This window comes from Centropristis striata, chromosome 23 (genome assembly GCF_030273125.1).
Source record: "Centropristis striata isolate RG_2023a ecotype Rhode Island chromosome 23, C.striata_1.0, whole genome shotgun sequence".
Lineage (NCBI taxonomy): Eukaryota > Metazoa > Chordata > Actinopteri > Perciformes > Serranidae > Centropristis > Centropristis striata.
In genome coordinates, this window is record NC_081539.1 from 31228088 (window position 1) to 31246868 (window position 18781).

At 37.5% G+C, this 18781-nt stretch overlaps 1 protein-coding gene across 3 annotated transcripts in view; it reads left to right on the forward strand.

Annotated features, from left to right (window-relative positions):
* The first annotated feature begins 2847 nt into the window (after positions 1 to 2847).
* col11a1a (collagen, type XI, alpha 1a) overlaps positions 2848 to 18781 on the forward strand; it is a 148401-nt gene continuing 132467 nt past the window's right edge. For 2 of the 3 annotated variants that reach the window (XM_059327462.1, XM_059327463.1), the window contains exons 1-3: positions 2848 to 3117; positions 11390 to 11554; positions 12420 to 12630. In XM_059327462.1, the coding sequence (XP_059183445.1) occupies positions 3003 to 3117; positions 11390 to 11554; positions 12420 to 12630 (491 nt within the window). In that variant the 5' untranslated portion in view covers positions 2848 to 3002. The remainder of the gene's footprint in view (positions 3118 to 11389; positions 11555 to 12419; positions 12631 to 18781) is intronic. The other variant, XM_059327464.1, reaches the window with a different exon arrangement.

The following is an 18781-nucleotide window of genomic DNA, read 5'->3' on the forward strand; positions in this document are numbered from 1 at the left end:
CAACTCTGAATTTCTCTGGCACGATTGTAACGCCGCTATGAAATGTCAGCTAATGTTGTGACCACAATTTTGAGTTAGCATTGATGCGCTAATGGCTACTCTTGTAGCTGTAACAAGCAGCGCCGCTAGCATCAGTTAGCCGCTAGCATCAGTTAGCCGCTAGCATCAGTTAGCCGCTAGCTTTCGCTAATGACCGAATTTCCCAACAAAGAAATAAGAGTTATCAGAACTATTGTCCCTTGTTGTAACCCCAACTTAAAGATATAAGTAACAACAACTCACCAACTTGTTTTTGAGCAGACAACTGGCTTCCTTTGTTGTGCTAACTTACATTATTGCCCTAAATGTCAATAATTTATATTTCCAAGTTAAACCAACTTAAATCACTGTTTTAGGCCAAAAAATACAAGTTGGCTTTTTTGCAGTGTACCCATTCTTATTAGTTTTATAAAGTGGCATTGATTCTGTTTCATGGACCTGCACAAGTCTCTTCCACTTGCACATTTAGCCATCAATAGATATAGAAATGCCCGTGTTGCAGCATTTATGTAACTGCCTCTTCATAATCCAACAGCATTGAAACTGCTGCCATAATACACAGCTGTGGCAATGTTTAGAGCTCTCTTATAATTCATTTATCACATGTAGCCTACCTGTAAATAGTCATTGTGGTATTGTGCAATATCTCAATGACAAGGGTGTCTCTTACTATATACAGCAGTGATCATCAACTGGCGGCCCGCGGGCCGAATCCGGCCCGCCGAACTGTCCAATCCGGCCCGTGACTGGATTTCAAAATTGTAAATCAAGGAGAAAATATCATGTGGTCCGCACTATTAAAACAACTGAAAACAGCAACGACAACTGAGACTCTAATCAGTAATCCCCACCATATATGACTCTATTTAAATTAACATTTATTGTTTCACACAGTACTTGTTTTCGTTTGGGGTTTTTTTAACGTAACTTTTCCTCATGCCATTACGTAACATGGTTGGTTTTTATTTCAAAGTCTCAACAACAAGCTTCAGACTAGACTTCTCAGTACAGAAAAAAAAGGAAAACCAACTGGCATAACTTAAAATAGCATGGTATCAGAACAGAACAGCTCACAAATAATGATGCACATCAAATAAAACGTGACTCATTAAGGCTAAAAATGCCTTCAGTTTTGTAATGACATGAAAAAATATGAACAATAAATAAAGATTAAATAATAATGTTATGCCAAAATTTGTTTTTTATTTCATTTTATTTGAGGGTCCGGCCCCCAGGGTGACTGTCCAGTAAAATTTTGGCCCTCCGACAAATGTAGTTGGTGACCCCTGATATACAGACTGCATGTTTGTAGGGACCTGAAGCCACCAGGGCGCCACCAAGCTGCAAATGTAGGCCACTTTTGTAAGCATTTAAGCATATAGCAATAAGCATTTGTTTCTACAAAACGGTCTGTATGCTGGTAAATATGATGTCATGTGATATATGCATGTTTTTGTGCCTCTTTATCCTTGACACATGTGGTCCCTGGTGAACGTGAAGGCTGTTTTGGCCTCGTGTTTAAACTCAAGACACTGAGTGATCCCTCATGCTCTGAATGAAGCATCTGCATTCCTTATGTTTCTCTACCAATCCATTCATGAGACCCTGCATGATCGAAACTCTTATTTTTCTAATTTACACTACTGGTCAAAAGTTTTAGAACACACCAACTTTTCCAGAATTTAATTGAAAATGATGCAGTTTAATGTCTCAGTGTACTCTGAAATTAATGCACATTTGCAACATTTAAAATTCTTTATTGAGCATGATAGTGTTTTGAAAGTAAAAAAAAGATTCAAAATCACATTTTATGTTGGACTAAAGGACTGAAAAAAGACACAAAATGACCAAAAAAAGACACAAAATGACCAAAAAAGACACAAAATGACTTACAAAGACATGAAAAGAATTCAAAAATGGACAAAATAGCCCAAGACTCCATAGAGTTAAGTTGTTAACCCATTTCTTGTTCCCTGAAAAAGGCCTACTTGTATAATTCTGAAATGTACATTATCTTTCAGTTTTGGTTAAGCTTACCTTTTTTTATTTACCTCTGGCAGTTCACCACTTACCTTTGGACCCTTTCAAGCTGTTCATTTGACTTGAACTGCTTGAATTTCAATAAAAAACTGGAAAAATTGGGCTGTTCTAAAACTTCTGACCGGTAGTGTATTCTCTTTCTGGGCATTATCTAGCTGAATTTTTTTTTTTATATTAGTGCTCGGAATAGTGATAGATAAACAATGAATACTGAGGTTGTGGTTTTCTATATGTGTAGTATATGGTTACTTTTTTAATTTGTAAGGGTAAAAATGATTTCTCAATCAAGTGGTTTATGTTTTAGTGACCAGAGGAAGAGTAGGTTTGAAACCGTGTCTCATTCTCATAGTAAATACAGTATTTATGCTGCAGATAACAGCAGTTAGGATCTCAGCTGGTGTAAGATTAGAGGAGCTAGGGTATTATCACAGAAACACCCTGCATGCATGCATCATTCTGTCATTTCATCATGCAGAAGTCGTTTCCAACTTTGTCACGGTTTGATTTCCTTCTCCTCAGCCCTCTGTGCAGAGACTTGGGGGCGCATTACAGAGCTAATGGGAGGACCCGAAGGAGAATTTCCAGCCCCGTGATTTGCTAATCGGGGGCTGGCTCCCTTGTCATTTCCCTGTAATCGTGGCTCCGGTTTGTGGAGCTCGCCCAGCCCTCCTGTCCGTGGACGCACCAAGTGTAGCGACTGCACTTTGTGCGTTTTGGTTAAAGCCCGACTACCTTCAGTGTGAAGGCTGGGCACTGGAAAGGAGGACCGGGGGCCTCGTAGTGGCTGAGAGAAGAGGCTGAAACTTTTCACTTATGGCTCTTTTGTAGGACAGTTTCCATCATCATTTGGACTTGTGGAAGGGACGTCTGTAAAAATCACCTGAAGTCGCTGAGAAATTTTATTCAACTGTGGGCGCCCGACCATGGAGATGCAAAGGTGGTCCACAAGGTGGAAAACGAAAAGGTGGTTTATGGATTCCACTGTAACCGCATTCATCACTTTAACCCTGGTTCTACAGGCGACCAGTGTCACAGCAGGTAAGATTATTAGGAATAAAACGTCCTTTATCAACTTTATCTGGCCCAAAAGTGAGAAAAAGCTGCGACTGGAGAACTCGGTAACTGATGATGGAGATTGAGGGATTAGCAGATTTACCTGCACACAGCGCCGTCATGTTAGTTTAGCAGTAAACTGTACATTTGTTTTAGATTATTTACATTGAAGTGAGATTGCCCCATTTACCTGTATGGGCACCAAACAATACAGTAAAACTGCTCTCTTCTGCAGAAAAGTGCACAGTTAAACACTGACAGACAGTTTCTGCAGTACATGCTCTCAGGGGTAAATTTCTTGAGGTGCAAATATTTTGTTGGCCAAAACACTATATTCATTATCACACAGTTTACCGTCCGTGGGCTACTTTTACGCATGAATGGAAAGCGTCGGCTCAGGAGATGAAACACCTCGCCCAATTAAATTCATCCTAAGCCGCTGGTGGTATGTGCTCACAGAGAGCAGGAGAACAGCAGCAGCGCTCCCTGCCTGCTTTTAACATTCACTTAGGCTGAAAGAAAGCTCTTTGTTTCAGCTGTGGTCCGCTCGGTGGATGTGGACACGGTTAGCAGGGTGGACTCCCTCACACAGAGGACACTGGACATTGATAACATACTTCTAATGATCATATTTACATATAGTCTTATATTTCATTTCAGTCTGATGGGATATTGGTTAGTCTGATAGTGTGTAGTACTGTAGGCCTGATTATACTATCTGTACTATCTGTACTATCCAAGATAGATGATAGACAACATATCCAATCCAATCCAATCCCCTTTATTTATATAGCACAATTTTAGCAAACACAAGGTTTCCAAAGTGCTGCACAAACAATAAATACATAACACAATACATATACAATACATATGCATTTTTCAGATATAAGGATGTTGTGTTATAGGCATTAGTTACATTTACATTTAGTCATTTAGCAGACGCTTTTATCCAAAGAGACTTACAGGAAGAGTAAAACAATTACACAATCAAGGTCTAGTGCAATAAGAGCTATTAGTGCATCAATAAGTGCTGGTGAATTAGTGCTGGTTTATATGTACTAGTGAAGTACTGAGAGGTCTCAGTGGGTCTCAGAGCTGTCAGTGCAGAGCCCCTCTGGGTCTGCAGGTAGTGGTCAGGCAGGTTCACCCTATCTCCACACTGCCCTGGTCCTCACTGAAGCCCAAACCCCCCCGGTGCCCAGCTCTAACCCTCAACTTTGCACTTAGATGTTTTGTCGGCTGCAGGACAAGGCTGTGTGTTGTGTGTGTGTGTGAGTGGTGGGAATGCTTCCCCTCTAAGTACTGAGCAGTTATTTGATGATGGTCCTTGTTGCACTTCCCTATGATTTCAGCAGAACCTTCAAAGAGCAGCAGGCCTGCATACGGGCCTATAGCCTGCAGCCATAATGGCCTCAAGTCACAGGGTTTAGGATTACACAGGCCTCACACCTCAATAGACAATATTTTAGGATTTATTGTTGCATTCAGATTCATTTTTATCTCCATAATGACTATTTTTAGGAGTGGAAAATCGTTTTAAATTGAGCTCAAGTAGCTTATGCTATAGGTTAATCAGCCATGGCCAAATAATTAGTAAAGTTAAATCAAGAAATCACACATTTGAGTTTATGCAGTGTGATTTTATTTTACATTGCAAAAAGCAATTGTTGTAGCCTATCTTTTTATACATTTACCAACATGTTACTGTTCTTATTGTACAGTCATTTGTTTCCTGCTGACTGTAATTTAACTTCAGAGTGAAAATCTCACCTTTCCAACCACATCAGCCTCTCTCTGCCTCTTTTTTTGAATCGTAAGCATTGTGCTGCAGGCTCAGTGTTCAGGGTCTCAGTCAGTCAGTCAGAGCTGTTTCTGCAGGGTGCCCTCTTCATCTAGCAGTGTACAGACACGTTTTCTCAGCCCCCGGGGCGCAGGCATGTGCATTCCAGCAGACAAAGCTAGCATTTTCACAGTCCTCTCCCTAATGTGCTGCACCGGGAACATCAGCTAATCAGCTTCTTGCTGGACCTTTGTCCTGTGGAGCTGTCACATATTAAAAATCATTGCTGAATCATTTGAAGACGAGCTTTTCTTTCTTCTCACAAACAAAGCCACAGCTTGAAATTGTGCTATAAATGCAAATTGAAACTTCTTGAAATTCTGAAATGGATCTCTTTTTCTCTAACATGACCTGTTGGCATTATGAAATAACACGTCCTGATATTCACATGGAGGCATACAGGTTAATTAATGAGAGGAAAAGCAAGGGGGGTGCTTTGAAAAACTTGTGCAGTTTTTTTGGAATGACACCAGCATAAAGCTGTCTTGTTTTAGCCGGCAGCATGGTGGAAGTTGAAGGAGGGAGAGAGGGAGAGTGGGAGGGGAGGGGGGACATATAGAGAGACATTCTGGCTGAAGATATTATTAGAGTCTCAGGGAGCTGCAGGTGAAAAGGTCCCCCTCTGTTTATCAGCCAATTCCACCTTTCTGTAAAGATGTGAGGGCTGAAAATGACTCAAAAGGAGGCTGTTTTACTGTAGGATGTTGTAAATACGATGAGATAAAAGATGAGCTGAGACTTTTTTGGCGTCTGTCCTACGACAGGTGATCTATTATCTCTTGGAACAGTGTGTTTACATGGATTTAAACCTGTGAACATGATGGGGATGATATCAAATTAGGCAATTTATGTCTTATGGTGATGTGTCATACTGCTCCTCCCTTCCCTGCATGCTTCTGCAATTTGCATAAAGATGTTCAGATGATCCAATAACTGAGCAACAGAGGCTGGCTTGTCTGAAGTTAGGCTTGGCTACACTGTAAAAAAAAAAAAAACTGTTGTTTTTACGGTAAAAAAACCAGCAGCTGTGGTTGCCAGAACTTTACCGTAATAAATGCGGTGCAACTTTTTGTAACATTACGGTAAAGCACTGTTGATTTCACGTTCAAGATTGCCCTTTTATTCCATATTTTACCGTAAAAAAAAAAAGTTTTACCATTGTGATAATGATAAAATAAATGCTGTTCTGCCATATAATCGACCAGAAAATACTTTATACTAAATGCCGCATAAATTAAAGATTTTACCATTAAATATTACAGTATATTTCTGTTAGAGATATGGTGTTTAGTACATTTAACAGTGAGAAAAAGTATTTTTACAAAAAATAAATGCAAAAATGATAGCTTGTGTGTATATATATATATATTACAGTATATTTTTGCCATGAACATGGTGCCAGTGTATTTTACAGTGGAGTAATGTATTTTTATTTTTTTTTAATTGTAAAAAATACTGTTTTGGCTGATATAATTCACCCGTTGATCATTATACGGTCTTTTACTGTCATGGTTTAGCAGTTTTTCACCGTAAAATCTACATTTTTTACAGTGTAGAATCTTCTCTGTTCTCCAGACTCAGGAAGTTCTTTCCTCCATGCTACTTCCATGAGTTCTAGTAGCTATGTGGCCTGTTTGTTCAGCCCTGAGGGTAAACTCACACCAGCTCATCAGATGCACTATTTTAAAACCTGTGCACACTCATTGGTCACCTTAATGGATCGGCCAGTATTGACGTTGTCTCAGCACCTCTGTGTGAGGGTCGCAGCCTGGCCAAACGGACACATCTGGAACACATGAGTCCTGGGGTTTGAACTGAAAGCAGCTCTGCAGGAACTCACAATGAGGTCCTCAGTTCACTCTCCAAAGTAAGTAGCTGGTTCATCCTCACAAGCCACAAAAAAAGGTTGTTGTCCTTCGTGATTGCATTCCTACGGAGGAACAGTTTGCTGATTTTGCTCTCAACCTCACATTCTATCTGATGTTTTTATATCATTTAGCTTATCTTTGTTTCCTCCATGTTCTTTGTTGACATGGTTGATGCTGAGGATGCTCTTTAATCATCCCACACATGCATTTCCTTTACAGGGACAGACCATTTCCGCCTTCAGTTTCAGAGAATAAAAGTGGATGATTTTTGCAAAATGACTTGCTGGTCGAGTCCTGATTAGATTAGATTAGATTAGATTAGATTTTATTTGTCATTGCACAGAAATACAACGAAATTCAATATTGTATTTGCTTTTTTGGACTACCTACAATTCAGAGTTTTGTAAAAAAGAATTGATTTCTTTATGATGTGTATCTGCTCCATCCCAGATGTTATATAAGATGCTAGTAGATAAAGAGACAAGATGTGAAATACATTTAGCATGATAAAATGACAAAGAAAGCTTAACATATTCATTCAGGATGTTCTGTTGCTTGCCTTCCATAAAATAAAATAATTGAAAAGGACGAGCTCAAAGCAATGGAAGGATATAGTTCTGATAGTATGCAATCAGATCTGCGTATCTAGATTAGATTAGATTTGACTTTATTAATCCCACAGCGGGGAAATTTCTTTGTTACAGCCGCAGAAAATCACACAATTTTAAGATAAGATAAAAAACAATCTAAGAAAAGACATTTAACAATATACAAAATAATAATAATAATATACTATATACAACTTAGTGCAAATTAAGTGGAGAATGTGCAGAGTGCAGATTATATGCAAAAATCTGACAAAATATCTGACAAATCATCTGTACGAGCAGTTCTTGCAGCACCTTATTATATTTATTATATACTTATATTCAGTAGGAATCGATTTATGTTTTTTCTAAAGAATCAAACAAGCTTTTGATTTGCTTTTTTACCCTGCAACAGATGGACTGTTGACCAGAGAGTGTTTTTCTTTTCTTAACATCCTCTTGTATTAAGAAGTTAAAGAAACTTTCAGAGTGATCTGACCTTTACATGCCAACCCAAACAGTGGCTTTAGAGCCGTCAGAAAGGCTCGCTGATGCTTTCAGACACCTTGGCATGCTTATTTACCCCACAAAACAGATTAGTCTTATTCCATTAACAGTCTGCCATTGTACTGCCTGGTTTCCTCAGATATCGCTGTGCTCTGTGGACTAAAGTGAGCGCCTGTTTTTATTTCAATATATGGATTTTAAGCTTCTGTATGAGGCTTTACTCATAATACCCACTCATAACTCATAGATTGTTCAGTATGTTTGTATTGTTAGACAGCAGTGGTGGAAGAAGTATTCAGATCCCTTACTGCAGTAAAAGTACTAATACCACACTGTGAAATGACTCCACTACAAGTAAAAGTCCTGCATTCAAAACTTACTGAAGTAAAAGTACAAAAGTATCAGCATCAAAATGTACTTAAAGCAGGGGTCTCAAACTCGCGGCCCACGCGCCAATTGCGGCCCTCGTGATGATATTTTGTGGCCCCCACCTTGATATGGAAGTTTAATCTGAGTTTTATATGAATGGCACTTTACTGTGTTGTGTGTGGAAGGTCCCTATAATAACTTTTTTTTGGTAATTTTGTGTCTTTTTAAAAATAATTTTGTCTTTTTTATTTGTAGTTTTGTGTTATTTTTTGGTCATTTTGTTTCTTTTTTAAGTAATTTAGTTTTTTTTCTGTCATTTTGTGTCTTTTGGGTCATTTTGTGTCTTTTTTTTAAATAATTTTGTGTCTGTCTTGGTAATTCTGTGTATTTTTTTGTCATTTTGGGTCTTTTTTGATCATTTTGTGTCCTTTTTTTCACACTGTCTTTTTTGTGATGGTAATTCTGTGTATTTTTTTTTGTCATTTTGTGTCATTTTTTTGTAATTTTGTGTCATTTTTTTGGTCATTTTGATACTGCCTCCAGCGGCCCCCAGGTAATTTGAGTTTGAGACCCCTGACTTAAAGTATCAAAAGTAAAAGTATTCGCAATGCATAATGGACTCACTCAGATTGTCCAAATATATTATTGTATTATTATTTTTGATGCATTTATGTTAGCTTTGAATTTACTGTTGTCAACATAGGGCTCATTTTAACTACTTAATATACTTTTGTGTGGTTTAATTAGTACAAATTTTAAATCTATTATGTTTTATGTTAAATCTCGACCTGAAAAGTAACTAAAGTAACTAAAGCTGGCAGCTAAATGTAGTGGAGTAAAAAGTACAATAGTTGCCTAAAAATGAAATGAAGTAGAAGTAAAAAAGTATCATAAAATGGAAATACTTAAGTAAAGTACAAGTTCCTCAAAACTGTACTTAAGTACAGTACTTGAGTAAATGTACTTAGTTACTTTCCACCTCTGTTAGACAGTGGGGGGTGTAAATAGTGCTTTATAGTTTCATTTTGCATGAATTTTAGGTAATTTTAGGGTCAGTATCCTGCAGAACTTTGGTTTCTCCCTTATCATGTTGTGTTTTATACTGAAAGGGTGTTTGGATGAAGAGGCATAATGATAAAGCTTTCCCATGGGTCTCTATGGGCACCATCACCACACAGGCTCCTTTATATTAAGTGCATCAGATTGAAGAGAATGTAAAACCCAGAGGGCTTCTTATCCAGGTAAACCTATCCAGGTGTTATAGAACCAGATCTCTGTTGGCACTTTGTTCATTTTGCTCTTTGGTTGGTCTTGAAGGAGACATTTCCTGTCAGATGAGCCTGTAGAGCCACAGGAAGACACTATTTAGGCATGTTCAATGACAGATATATCGTCAAATTATATTTAATGTAAGTTAAGGCAACTGCTAAGAACTTTTTGTGTTGGTTTGGTGGCCCTTGTGGACAAAAGTGGTAGTGTTTCCATGAGCACCGCTGGCTTTACATTTGTTTTGGAAGCGAGTGAGCCTTTCAAATCCTGCAGTCCTCTCCATCCGTTTTTATGGTTAAAAAAAATGCATATCATGATATTGGCAACGTTCCTACTTCTTGATGAAGCTACTTACTCCCTGTCTCTAAACACATGCAGCTTTCAAAATAAGAGCACAGTGTGTTAAGAGAATCCACCACAGAATTTACAAGAAGACTGTCAAAATAAATTAAAAGTAAAGTAATGAAGTAAATTTTTTTGTATTTGGCAACTTTTGAGATTTGCACTTCAAACTACATTTTAATTATTTATACAAACTACAAAAAAAATCATATTTTCTATCTTTTTAAGTATTTCCTAATATCGTCAAGAATATCGTTATCGCAAAAATAGCCTGAAATATCAAGATATTCTTTTAGGGCCATATCGCCCAGCCCTATGACCAACCAAGGCTGTGTTTCTGCCTGTGCTCTATCACTGTTGCTTTGTCTTTCAGTGAACTCTTTTCTTTTTTAATTTGCTGATCCTGCCCCAGTATCTGGCATAATGACAAATTATAATATTCTCTGTAGAAAAATCTCCTGCTTCCCTTTAACATACTGCTTGTTTCCAGACTTTGCCTGGGAAAATGTCTGCGTCAAAGAAGGGCATTAGGAATAAGTATAATAATAGCTAATATACTTATCATCATACAGAGTATCACATTGAGATGGTTTCATAACTAGTTAAAAAGGTCTATTTTATCATAGATCAGGTATATTGTGCCCATTATACTTAGTGTCATTTTGATGGCGAGTGGTTCTGGTATGGGATGTTGTTCCACAGCCTGAACTATAATAATATATAATAATATATATATATAATAATAATAATCCTCCTTGTCTATTTTGGCCTGAATCATGCAGTATCTCTGTCATGTTTACCAGAAATGGACCAGGACACATACACGTGATTCAAAACTTTGAAAATCTAATCAACCAACTGAAACTAAATGAAGCCAATATAGCAGGGGTGGCCAACCCGTGGCTCCAGAGCCTCATGTGGCTCTTTAGGCCGCCTGCAGGGGCCTCCCCGTGGCTGAGACAAAAAAAATTATATACATATTTTTACATTAAAATGTTCATTTATCAATGGTGTAGACCAAAAACTATTTGTATTACTCAATTGTAAAATTGTATAGCCTTTTTACAGCATATTAAAAAAGTTTTGACATTTAAGTCAACTAAAATATGCTTCATAGCTTATGAAAGTCTCCGGCCCGGCGCCTTAACATTTAAGTTTTTGCCAACTTTGAGTTTAGTTTTGAGTTCCCAGAGATAGACTAGTTTTCAAAATTATATTAATAAATGCTCAAGATGACTATTAATAATGTTGGTAGGCTAATTTAGACTTATTAGGCTGTTTAATTTTCATTTTAGGCTCAATATAAGGTTTGCGGCTCCATTCCGCGATTTTCTCTCTTTTTTTGGCCAACAGTGGCTCTTTAGTTAGTAAAGGTTGCCCCCCCCCTGCAATATAGTCTGCATTTAATGTTTACTGTTGTCATCCATCATTCATTCAAGATCCTAACTGATGTTTTTATCTGCTCCCCTGATCAGCAGAGCCAGTGGATGTGTTAAAAGTATTAGAATTTCAAAATTACCCCGAAGGAGTGACAAAAACATCAGGACTTTGCACAAACCGAAGATCATCAGAGCCGGACTCAGCTTACAGAGTCGCCAAGCAGATCCAGATCAGTGCCCCCACCACGCAGCTGTTCCCTGGTAAGAGACACTTCCTAATCTCTAAACTCTTTATATCACTGTGTATACACTGGTAGACTTGTTAGTGTGTTCAAAGGTGTCTGTTGATAACGGATTCTGCTCTTTCTTTCAATAAAACGATAAGATAGAATCAAAAGATAAAAATCTAGACAAATATGCAAAGAGCATAACATTTGAAAGAGTACTGGATTTATCTGATTTCTGTAGCTTTGAACTAGACTCACAGTTTAGATGATGCATAATACTATAGCATAACTGGAGCAACATGGTCTCACAGGAATCTGTGAAATAGCCACGGATTTCACTTAACTCAAAATCCGTGGAATAGCCACAGAATCACTCAAATTTCCGTGAAACTGACACAGATTTGGCTACAATGCAAGTTAATGCCAGTCATATCCCGTGGCTATTCCAACATACAAAGTGATTATGTACATTCACTGAGTGAATATTTAGAAAATAAAACATTTATTTCTCGCTAGAAATGTGATCAAACCCCATTTTTATGCAGAAACAAAGTCAAAATATAGATTTTTTTCACTAAAAATGAGAGAACTGTCCACCATGTTTTTTGTTCTGTGTCTTTTTTTGGTCATTTTGTGTCTTTTTTTAGTCCTTTAGTTCAACATAAAATGTGATTTGAATCTTTTTTTACTTTCAAAACACTATCATGCTCAATAAAGAATTTTAAATGTTGCAAATGTGCATTAATTTCAGAGTACACTGAGACATTAAACTGCATCATTTTCAATTAAATTCTGGAAAAGTTGGTGTGTTCTAAAACTTTTGACCAGTAGTGTATATAGTATGGTTTTTCAATAACTCTAACTCATCCACCTGTCTTCTCCTCCTCTTGGACCTGCAGGAAGTTTTCCTGAGGACTTCTCCATCCTGACCACCGTGCGTCCCAAGTCGGGCCTCCAGTCCTTCTTGCTCTCCGTCTATAACCAGCAGGGCGTCCAGCAGCTGGGCGTGGAACTAGGACGTTCTCCCGTCTTCCTGTTTGAGGATCAGACCGGCAAGCCAGCACCAGAGGACTACCCTCTGTTCCGTTCTCTCAACCTTGCTGACGGAAAGTACGTCAAATCTCAAACATCCACTCACGTAATGACATACTCATGCACACACATACAAACCCTTCATCTAGTCAGGCGGCTTAGCTAAATAAAGGGGACACGCTGGACAAAAGCACCACATTTTTTCCACGTGCTCTCTATCACCATAGGTTTCAATTTTTGGTAGGAGCCACTTCATCAAGATGGCCGATCCGAGATGGCACCCATATAAAGTCTATGAGAACCAATACATCTTCCAAGCCACTCAGAAGGTCAATCTTGGTGTCAAAATCTACATTTTCTGGGTCAAGAAATCATTTAAAGCTGTTGAGAATATCACTAGATGATTATTTGATCAAATAGAAATGTTCATTTTCACCCAGACTGGTAGGCAACTCGCTTCAAGTGCTGCAGCAGAGAATCCTGAGCTGAAAATGTTTGGAATCTATTAATTATGTAAATACATGGCCAAAATGAACATATCTATTTGATCATCTAGTGATATTATCAGTAGCTTTAAATTATTCTTTGACCCAGAAAATGTAGATTTTGACACTAAGATTGACCTTCTAAGTGCCTTAGAAGATATATTGGTTCTCATAGACTTTATATGGCTGCCATCTCTGATCTGCAATCTTGATGAAGTGGCTCCCACCAAAAATTGAAACCTAAAGTGATAGAGAGCATGTGGAAAAAATGTGGTGCTTTTGTCCCACGTGTCCCCTTTCTTCCCAAATCTGGTCCTAAACCGCCGGACTAACAGGTTGGAAGCTGATTCAGAAGGAAAGGGTCCTGCAGCATGCAGAGAGGAGACTACAGTTGCTGTAGGTGACTGAGGGTCTTGGTTAAAAATGCTGAAGAGTAAAAAGAACATACCAAAACTGACCGAACCATGCAGGCTGTGCCAGTGTTTAGCTAGCATTGGCTGATACATATTTTTCTGAGACATATTTTTCCTTATTAGTGGTGTTCTCATTTTATCATATATTTCATTATGTGATTGTTCAATACATTAGTTGGAAAAGTTCAATATTTTGAGGTTTCTCATGCATAGACATGTATTCTTATCAACCTGGTCTCACAGAAATCCGTGGAATAGCCACGGAATCCCTCAAATTTCCGTGAAACTGACACGGATTTCGCTACAATGCAAGTTAATGACATATAACAAAACATATTCATATTTTTCTGGCGAGATCTTCACCACAAAGTGATTATGTACATTCACTGAGTGAATATTTAGAAAATAAAACATATATTTCTCGCTAGAAATGTGATCAAAATCCATTTTTATGCAGAAACTAAGTCAAAATATTGATTTTTTCACTAAAAATGAGAGAACTGTCCGCCATGTTTTTTGTTCTGACCGCCGGGACCTTGAAAGTCACGTGACTTGGAACAAACCAATAGGAACAAATATCCATGGAATAGCCACGGGATATGATGTCATTAACTTGCATTGTAGCCAAATCTGTGTCAGTTTCACGGAAATGTGAGCGATTCCGTGGCTATTCCACGGATTCCTGTGAGACCAGGTTCATTCTTATTTGAGGTGAAGTCACTCCAGTTGTGTTTTGATAATCTTAAAACTTATTTAATCACCAAATCACGCTCAAAAAAACATTTTTTTTTTAATTTCCTCCGACTTGTTCTTCTTGATAAAAGCAAGAAAACAACCCAGATCTTCCCATTTTTGCACCACAGGTGCTCATGACCGGATTATCCTTCTCATCGGGGGTCTATGGGCACAGAGACAGGTCAGAGACAGGGAGACACTGGATTATTGGGGCACAGCAGGGACTGCTATGGGCAACCTGACCTCATCCATGAACTCACTGCCTCTGTTATTTTAGAGAGGGGGGAAAGGGGGCAGGCCTAAACTTCCTCTTTACCCCCCTGGATTACCTCACCCAACCAGAAACAGGGCTCCAAACCTTTTAGCATAAACCTGATTATCTGAAATCCCAGAACTCTCACTCAGAGCTCCGGCTTAACTGACATGAGCCCGTGTGCAGGGCGAGGGGGAATACATAAACAGATATGTTGCTGGGAAAAATGCATCATTTTAATTTGTTTTTTTTATCGTGACTTAAAGTGTTATAAAAGTGTTTTTTGTTCACTCTGCTTTGAACTCGCTGTGTGAGGACGGTTTGTTTTTGGAGCTTTTGAAAGAAGTCATAACCCGGTCACCATCATTCTGTGACCCCAGATTGGCTTTAAGAGAGATCTAGTGTGTCCACATCTATCATGATAGGAGGAAGCTGGGTTAATTCTTTAAAAGCCTCATGTCAGCAACAACTGGAACAAAGAGAAGAGCAGCCAGCTTTGTCTTACACTGTAAAAAATGTCTGTAGATTTTACGGTGAAAAACTGTTAAACCATGACAGTAAAAGACCGTAAAATGATAAATGAGTTAATTCAGTTTCAGTAACAATGAAACACCCTAAATGTATATATCAGCCAAAACACTATTTTTTCCTTTTTTTGGGGGGGAAAAATACATTACTTCACTGTAAAATACACTGGCACAGTGAATATAAAAAATATGCTAACATATTTACAAGCCATCACTGTAATTTTTAGCATTTATTTTTTGTAAAAATACATTTTCACACTGTTAAATGTACGAAACACCATATCTCTAACAGAAATATACTGTAATATTTAATGGTAAAATCTTTAATCTATGCAGCATTTATAAAATATTTTCTTGTCAATCATATCTGCCATATGACAAACAGCGTTTCTTTTGATGGAAAAACGTTTTATTTTTTACGGTAAAATATGGAATAAAATGGCAATCTTAAATGTGAAATCAACAGAGCTAGTATCATTTTACCGTAATATTAGAAAAAGTTGCACCGAATTTATTACGGTAAAGTTCTGGCAACCACAGCTGCTGGTATTTTACTGTAAAAACAACAGTTTTTTTTACAGTGTAGTCTTATTGGGCTGTTTTGTCCTGAGTGTAGTTTCTGTGACCCAGCGTCTAAGGAACAGAGGATTTTTAACACTTGTTGGTCTGGATGCCTTCCAGATCCAGGCCTTGTCTAAACCTTCAGTGACTGCAGCTCAATCCCTGTAGATGTGTTCATTGTTACAAAGAAGCATGTGCCAAGCTTGAACAGAGAGGCACAATGATGATATTGATGAGGTGAAAAAGAGCATTATGCTTTTTTTTTAAAGGAAAGGAGGGTGAATAGGAGGATTTCTACTGAGCTGTTACACTGTTTACCCCCAGTTTATCTTATTTAAGCTCTTTAAACATGCACATTTAAACATTCCATATACAATGTTACTCTTCTTTTTAACATAATGCACTTTAGAAGTTTGAACTGTTTAAACCTATTGAAGTCAACCTTTGCTTTTCTGCCATATAAGGTGACAAGTAATCCTTCTAAGCCCAGAGAGTGTTGCACGTTTATTTACCTCTAAGCTCTATTTCCTGCCCTGGAATGTGTCCATATGATCTAGATGTTTGTTTGTTTGTTTTTTTAAACTTTATTGCACAATACTATAATTACAAGATTAATCGAGAATCTCCACTATGCATTCCCCCCAAAAATACAAAGAACAAAAACAAAATTCTGCAAGGCAAAGAGTTAAATAAACAACAAAACTATCATCTCAGTAAGTCAAGTGGACACAGACACAAACTACAATAGAGATATAAAAGTATAAAAATAAACTATGACATTAGAAAATAAAATAAATAATAAACAAATACAGGCAAAAATATATGATCTAGATGTGTTCAAAGGAATTTGACATTTATCTTCTTTGGATATTTGCCATAAAGATGTATTAACCCTATAAAGCCAAGTGTATCATATTAGATACAGTAATTTTTGAGACCTCTACATCATCAAAAACCTGATGTATACATGTGTTGAAGATAAACAAACTGAGCAACAAATTGCACAAAAATACCAGATGTAGCAAAAATGATATGCAGGTTCCACGAGTGGATCAGTCATTGCTGCATTAAAAAAACTTCATATCAGCAGATGTATGATGTTGTGTTATATGGAAAAAAGATGTATTTTGCATGTTTGAGGAAAAAGGAAAAGTTAAAAATGTTGTTGTTTGATGTTTTTGTTAGTTCAAGAAAAACAAACTGTGAGCAACAAATTGCACAAAAAGACCTGATGTATCAAATATGATACAAATTAGAATTCACATATGCAATTTATTTATTTTTTAAAATTCGTCAGCAAGTGAATAAGCACTCGGTTTTAAAAAAAAATTGAATTTTCTGGCAATTATTTCATGGTTCAGGCTTTATAGGGTTAATATGATATAATATTCATATATTTATCTGTACCTAAATGCTTCTTTTATTGGCATCTGGAGCTGTAGTGGTGCCAGGGCTCATCTTCCACCTCAGAACAATGTTTTGACTGTGTGTCTCCTGCTCTGGCAAGGCAGGCCTTCCTGGATCCTGACACACACTTTCCACAATGTTCACCATGTCTGTCATGCCGAGTAACCCAGAAGGAGGATTAAGTTTGGAGTTTAATGAGTGTAATCCCGTGTTAAACAGGGCCAGAGTGTGGGGGCAAGAATGTGGTCCACTGCTGCCTGGTATGCAATAGCCCTTAAGTGCAAAATGGCAAATGGTCCAGAGGAGAAGGAGGTGTCAGACTCACGTGTGACCCCAGTTAACCCCGTGCATCTATGGGAAATATATCGTACATAACTCTAATGTAGTGGCGTAAAGCGTAAATCTTAATTCTAAAGCCACTCAATTTATTAGCAGAAGGCAGGTACAGCTGGCTCGCCTCGTATGTTACTGTTCCTTAACCCTACAAAGCCTGAACCATGAAATAATTGCCAGAAAATTCTTTTTTTTTTTAAAAACCGAGTGCTTATTAACCCATTGACGCCTAAAACTGCCTGTAAAACCTCTGGGCGATTTTAAAATAAGCCCCTAAAACCTGAAGTTTTTCTGGAAATTCAACAGAAGTGTCAACGCGTCTACTAAATAATAGATTTTTCAGCCTCTGTAGCAGATAGAAATGAAATTCAAAAAGTATTTGAGAGCTTATACAAATACTACAAAACGACGTATCCGCTTTCCAGGCTTCAATGGGTTAACTTGCTGACGAATTTTAAAAAAATAAATAAATTGCATATGTGAATTCTAATTTGTATCATATTTGATACATCAGGTCTTTTTGGTGCAATTTGTTGCTCACAGTTTGTTTTTCTTGAACTAACAAAAACATCAAACAACAACATTTTTAACTTTTCCTTTTTCCTCAAACATGCAAAATACATATTTTTTCCATATAACACAATATCATACATCTGCTGATATGAAGTTTTTTTAATGCAGCAATGACTGATCCACTCGTGGAACCTGCATATCATTTTTGCTACATCTGGTATTTTTGTGCAATTTGTTGCTCAGTTTGTTTATCTTCAACACATGTATACATCAGGTTTTTGATGATGTAGAGGTCTCAAAAATTACTGTATCTAATATGATACACTTGGCTTTATTGGTTAATTACTCACAAACCACCGGAGTCAGGTCGGAGTTTCCTTGGTTTATTGATCTTTGCAGAATAATCCAGGTATTCCATTAATACACGTCAATCCAAGCTTCTCTTGGTTTTCCACAAACATCGCGAAGTAACTGAAACATCTGAAATGACGGTCAAAAAACCTTTTTTCTCTGCACCTATTAGCACTCTGCTAATCCACGCTTTTACCTTTTTACAAAGTCTTTCACAATAATGCGCATGTGCAGCGCCTACTTCAGGTGCTGTGGTAAATTTCAACCATACAATGAAAGGCAATAAACCAATATAAAACACACTGTAAACCTACGGTAAAAATCTAAACTTTCTTAAACATAATATTGGCTCCTACATCTAATGTCTAATGTTTCTTAGAGCATTTGCTTCCGTAATGAATCAGATCGTACCTCTCTTTGACATGTGTTGAAGAGAAGAGACGGCAGATTATAATCCTATTAGAAGTGCTGGTAAAATGTCCTTAGAAAGTTATAAACCACCACAAAAATCATCCACAATCACACCTCCCAAAGAATTAAGTGTCCTTAAAAAAATAAGAAGTTTATTTTACATCATCCTCTGATTATCACAATCTCCACTTAGAGTAGCTTAACCCCATAAAGCCAAGTGTATCATATTTGATACACAAG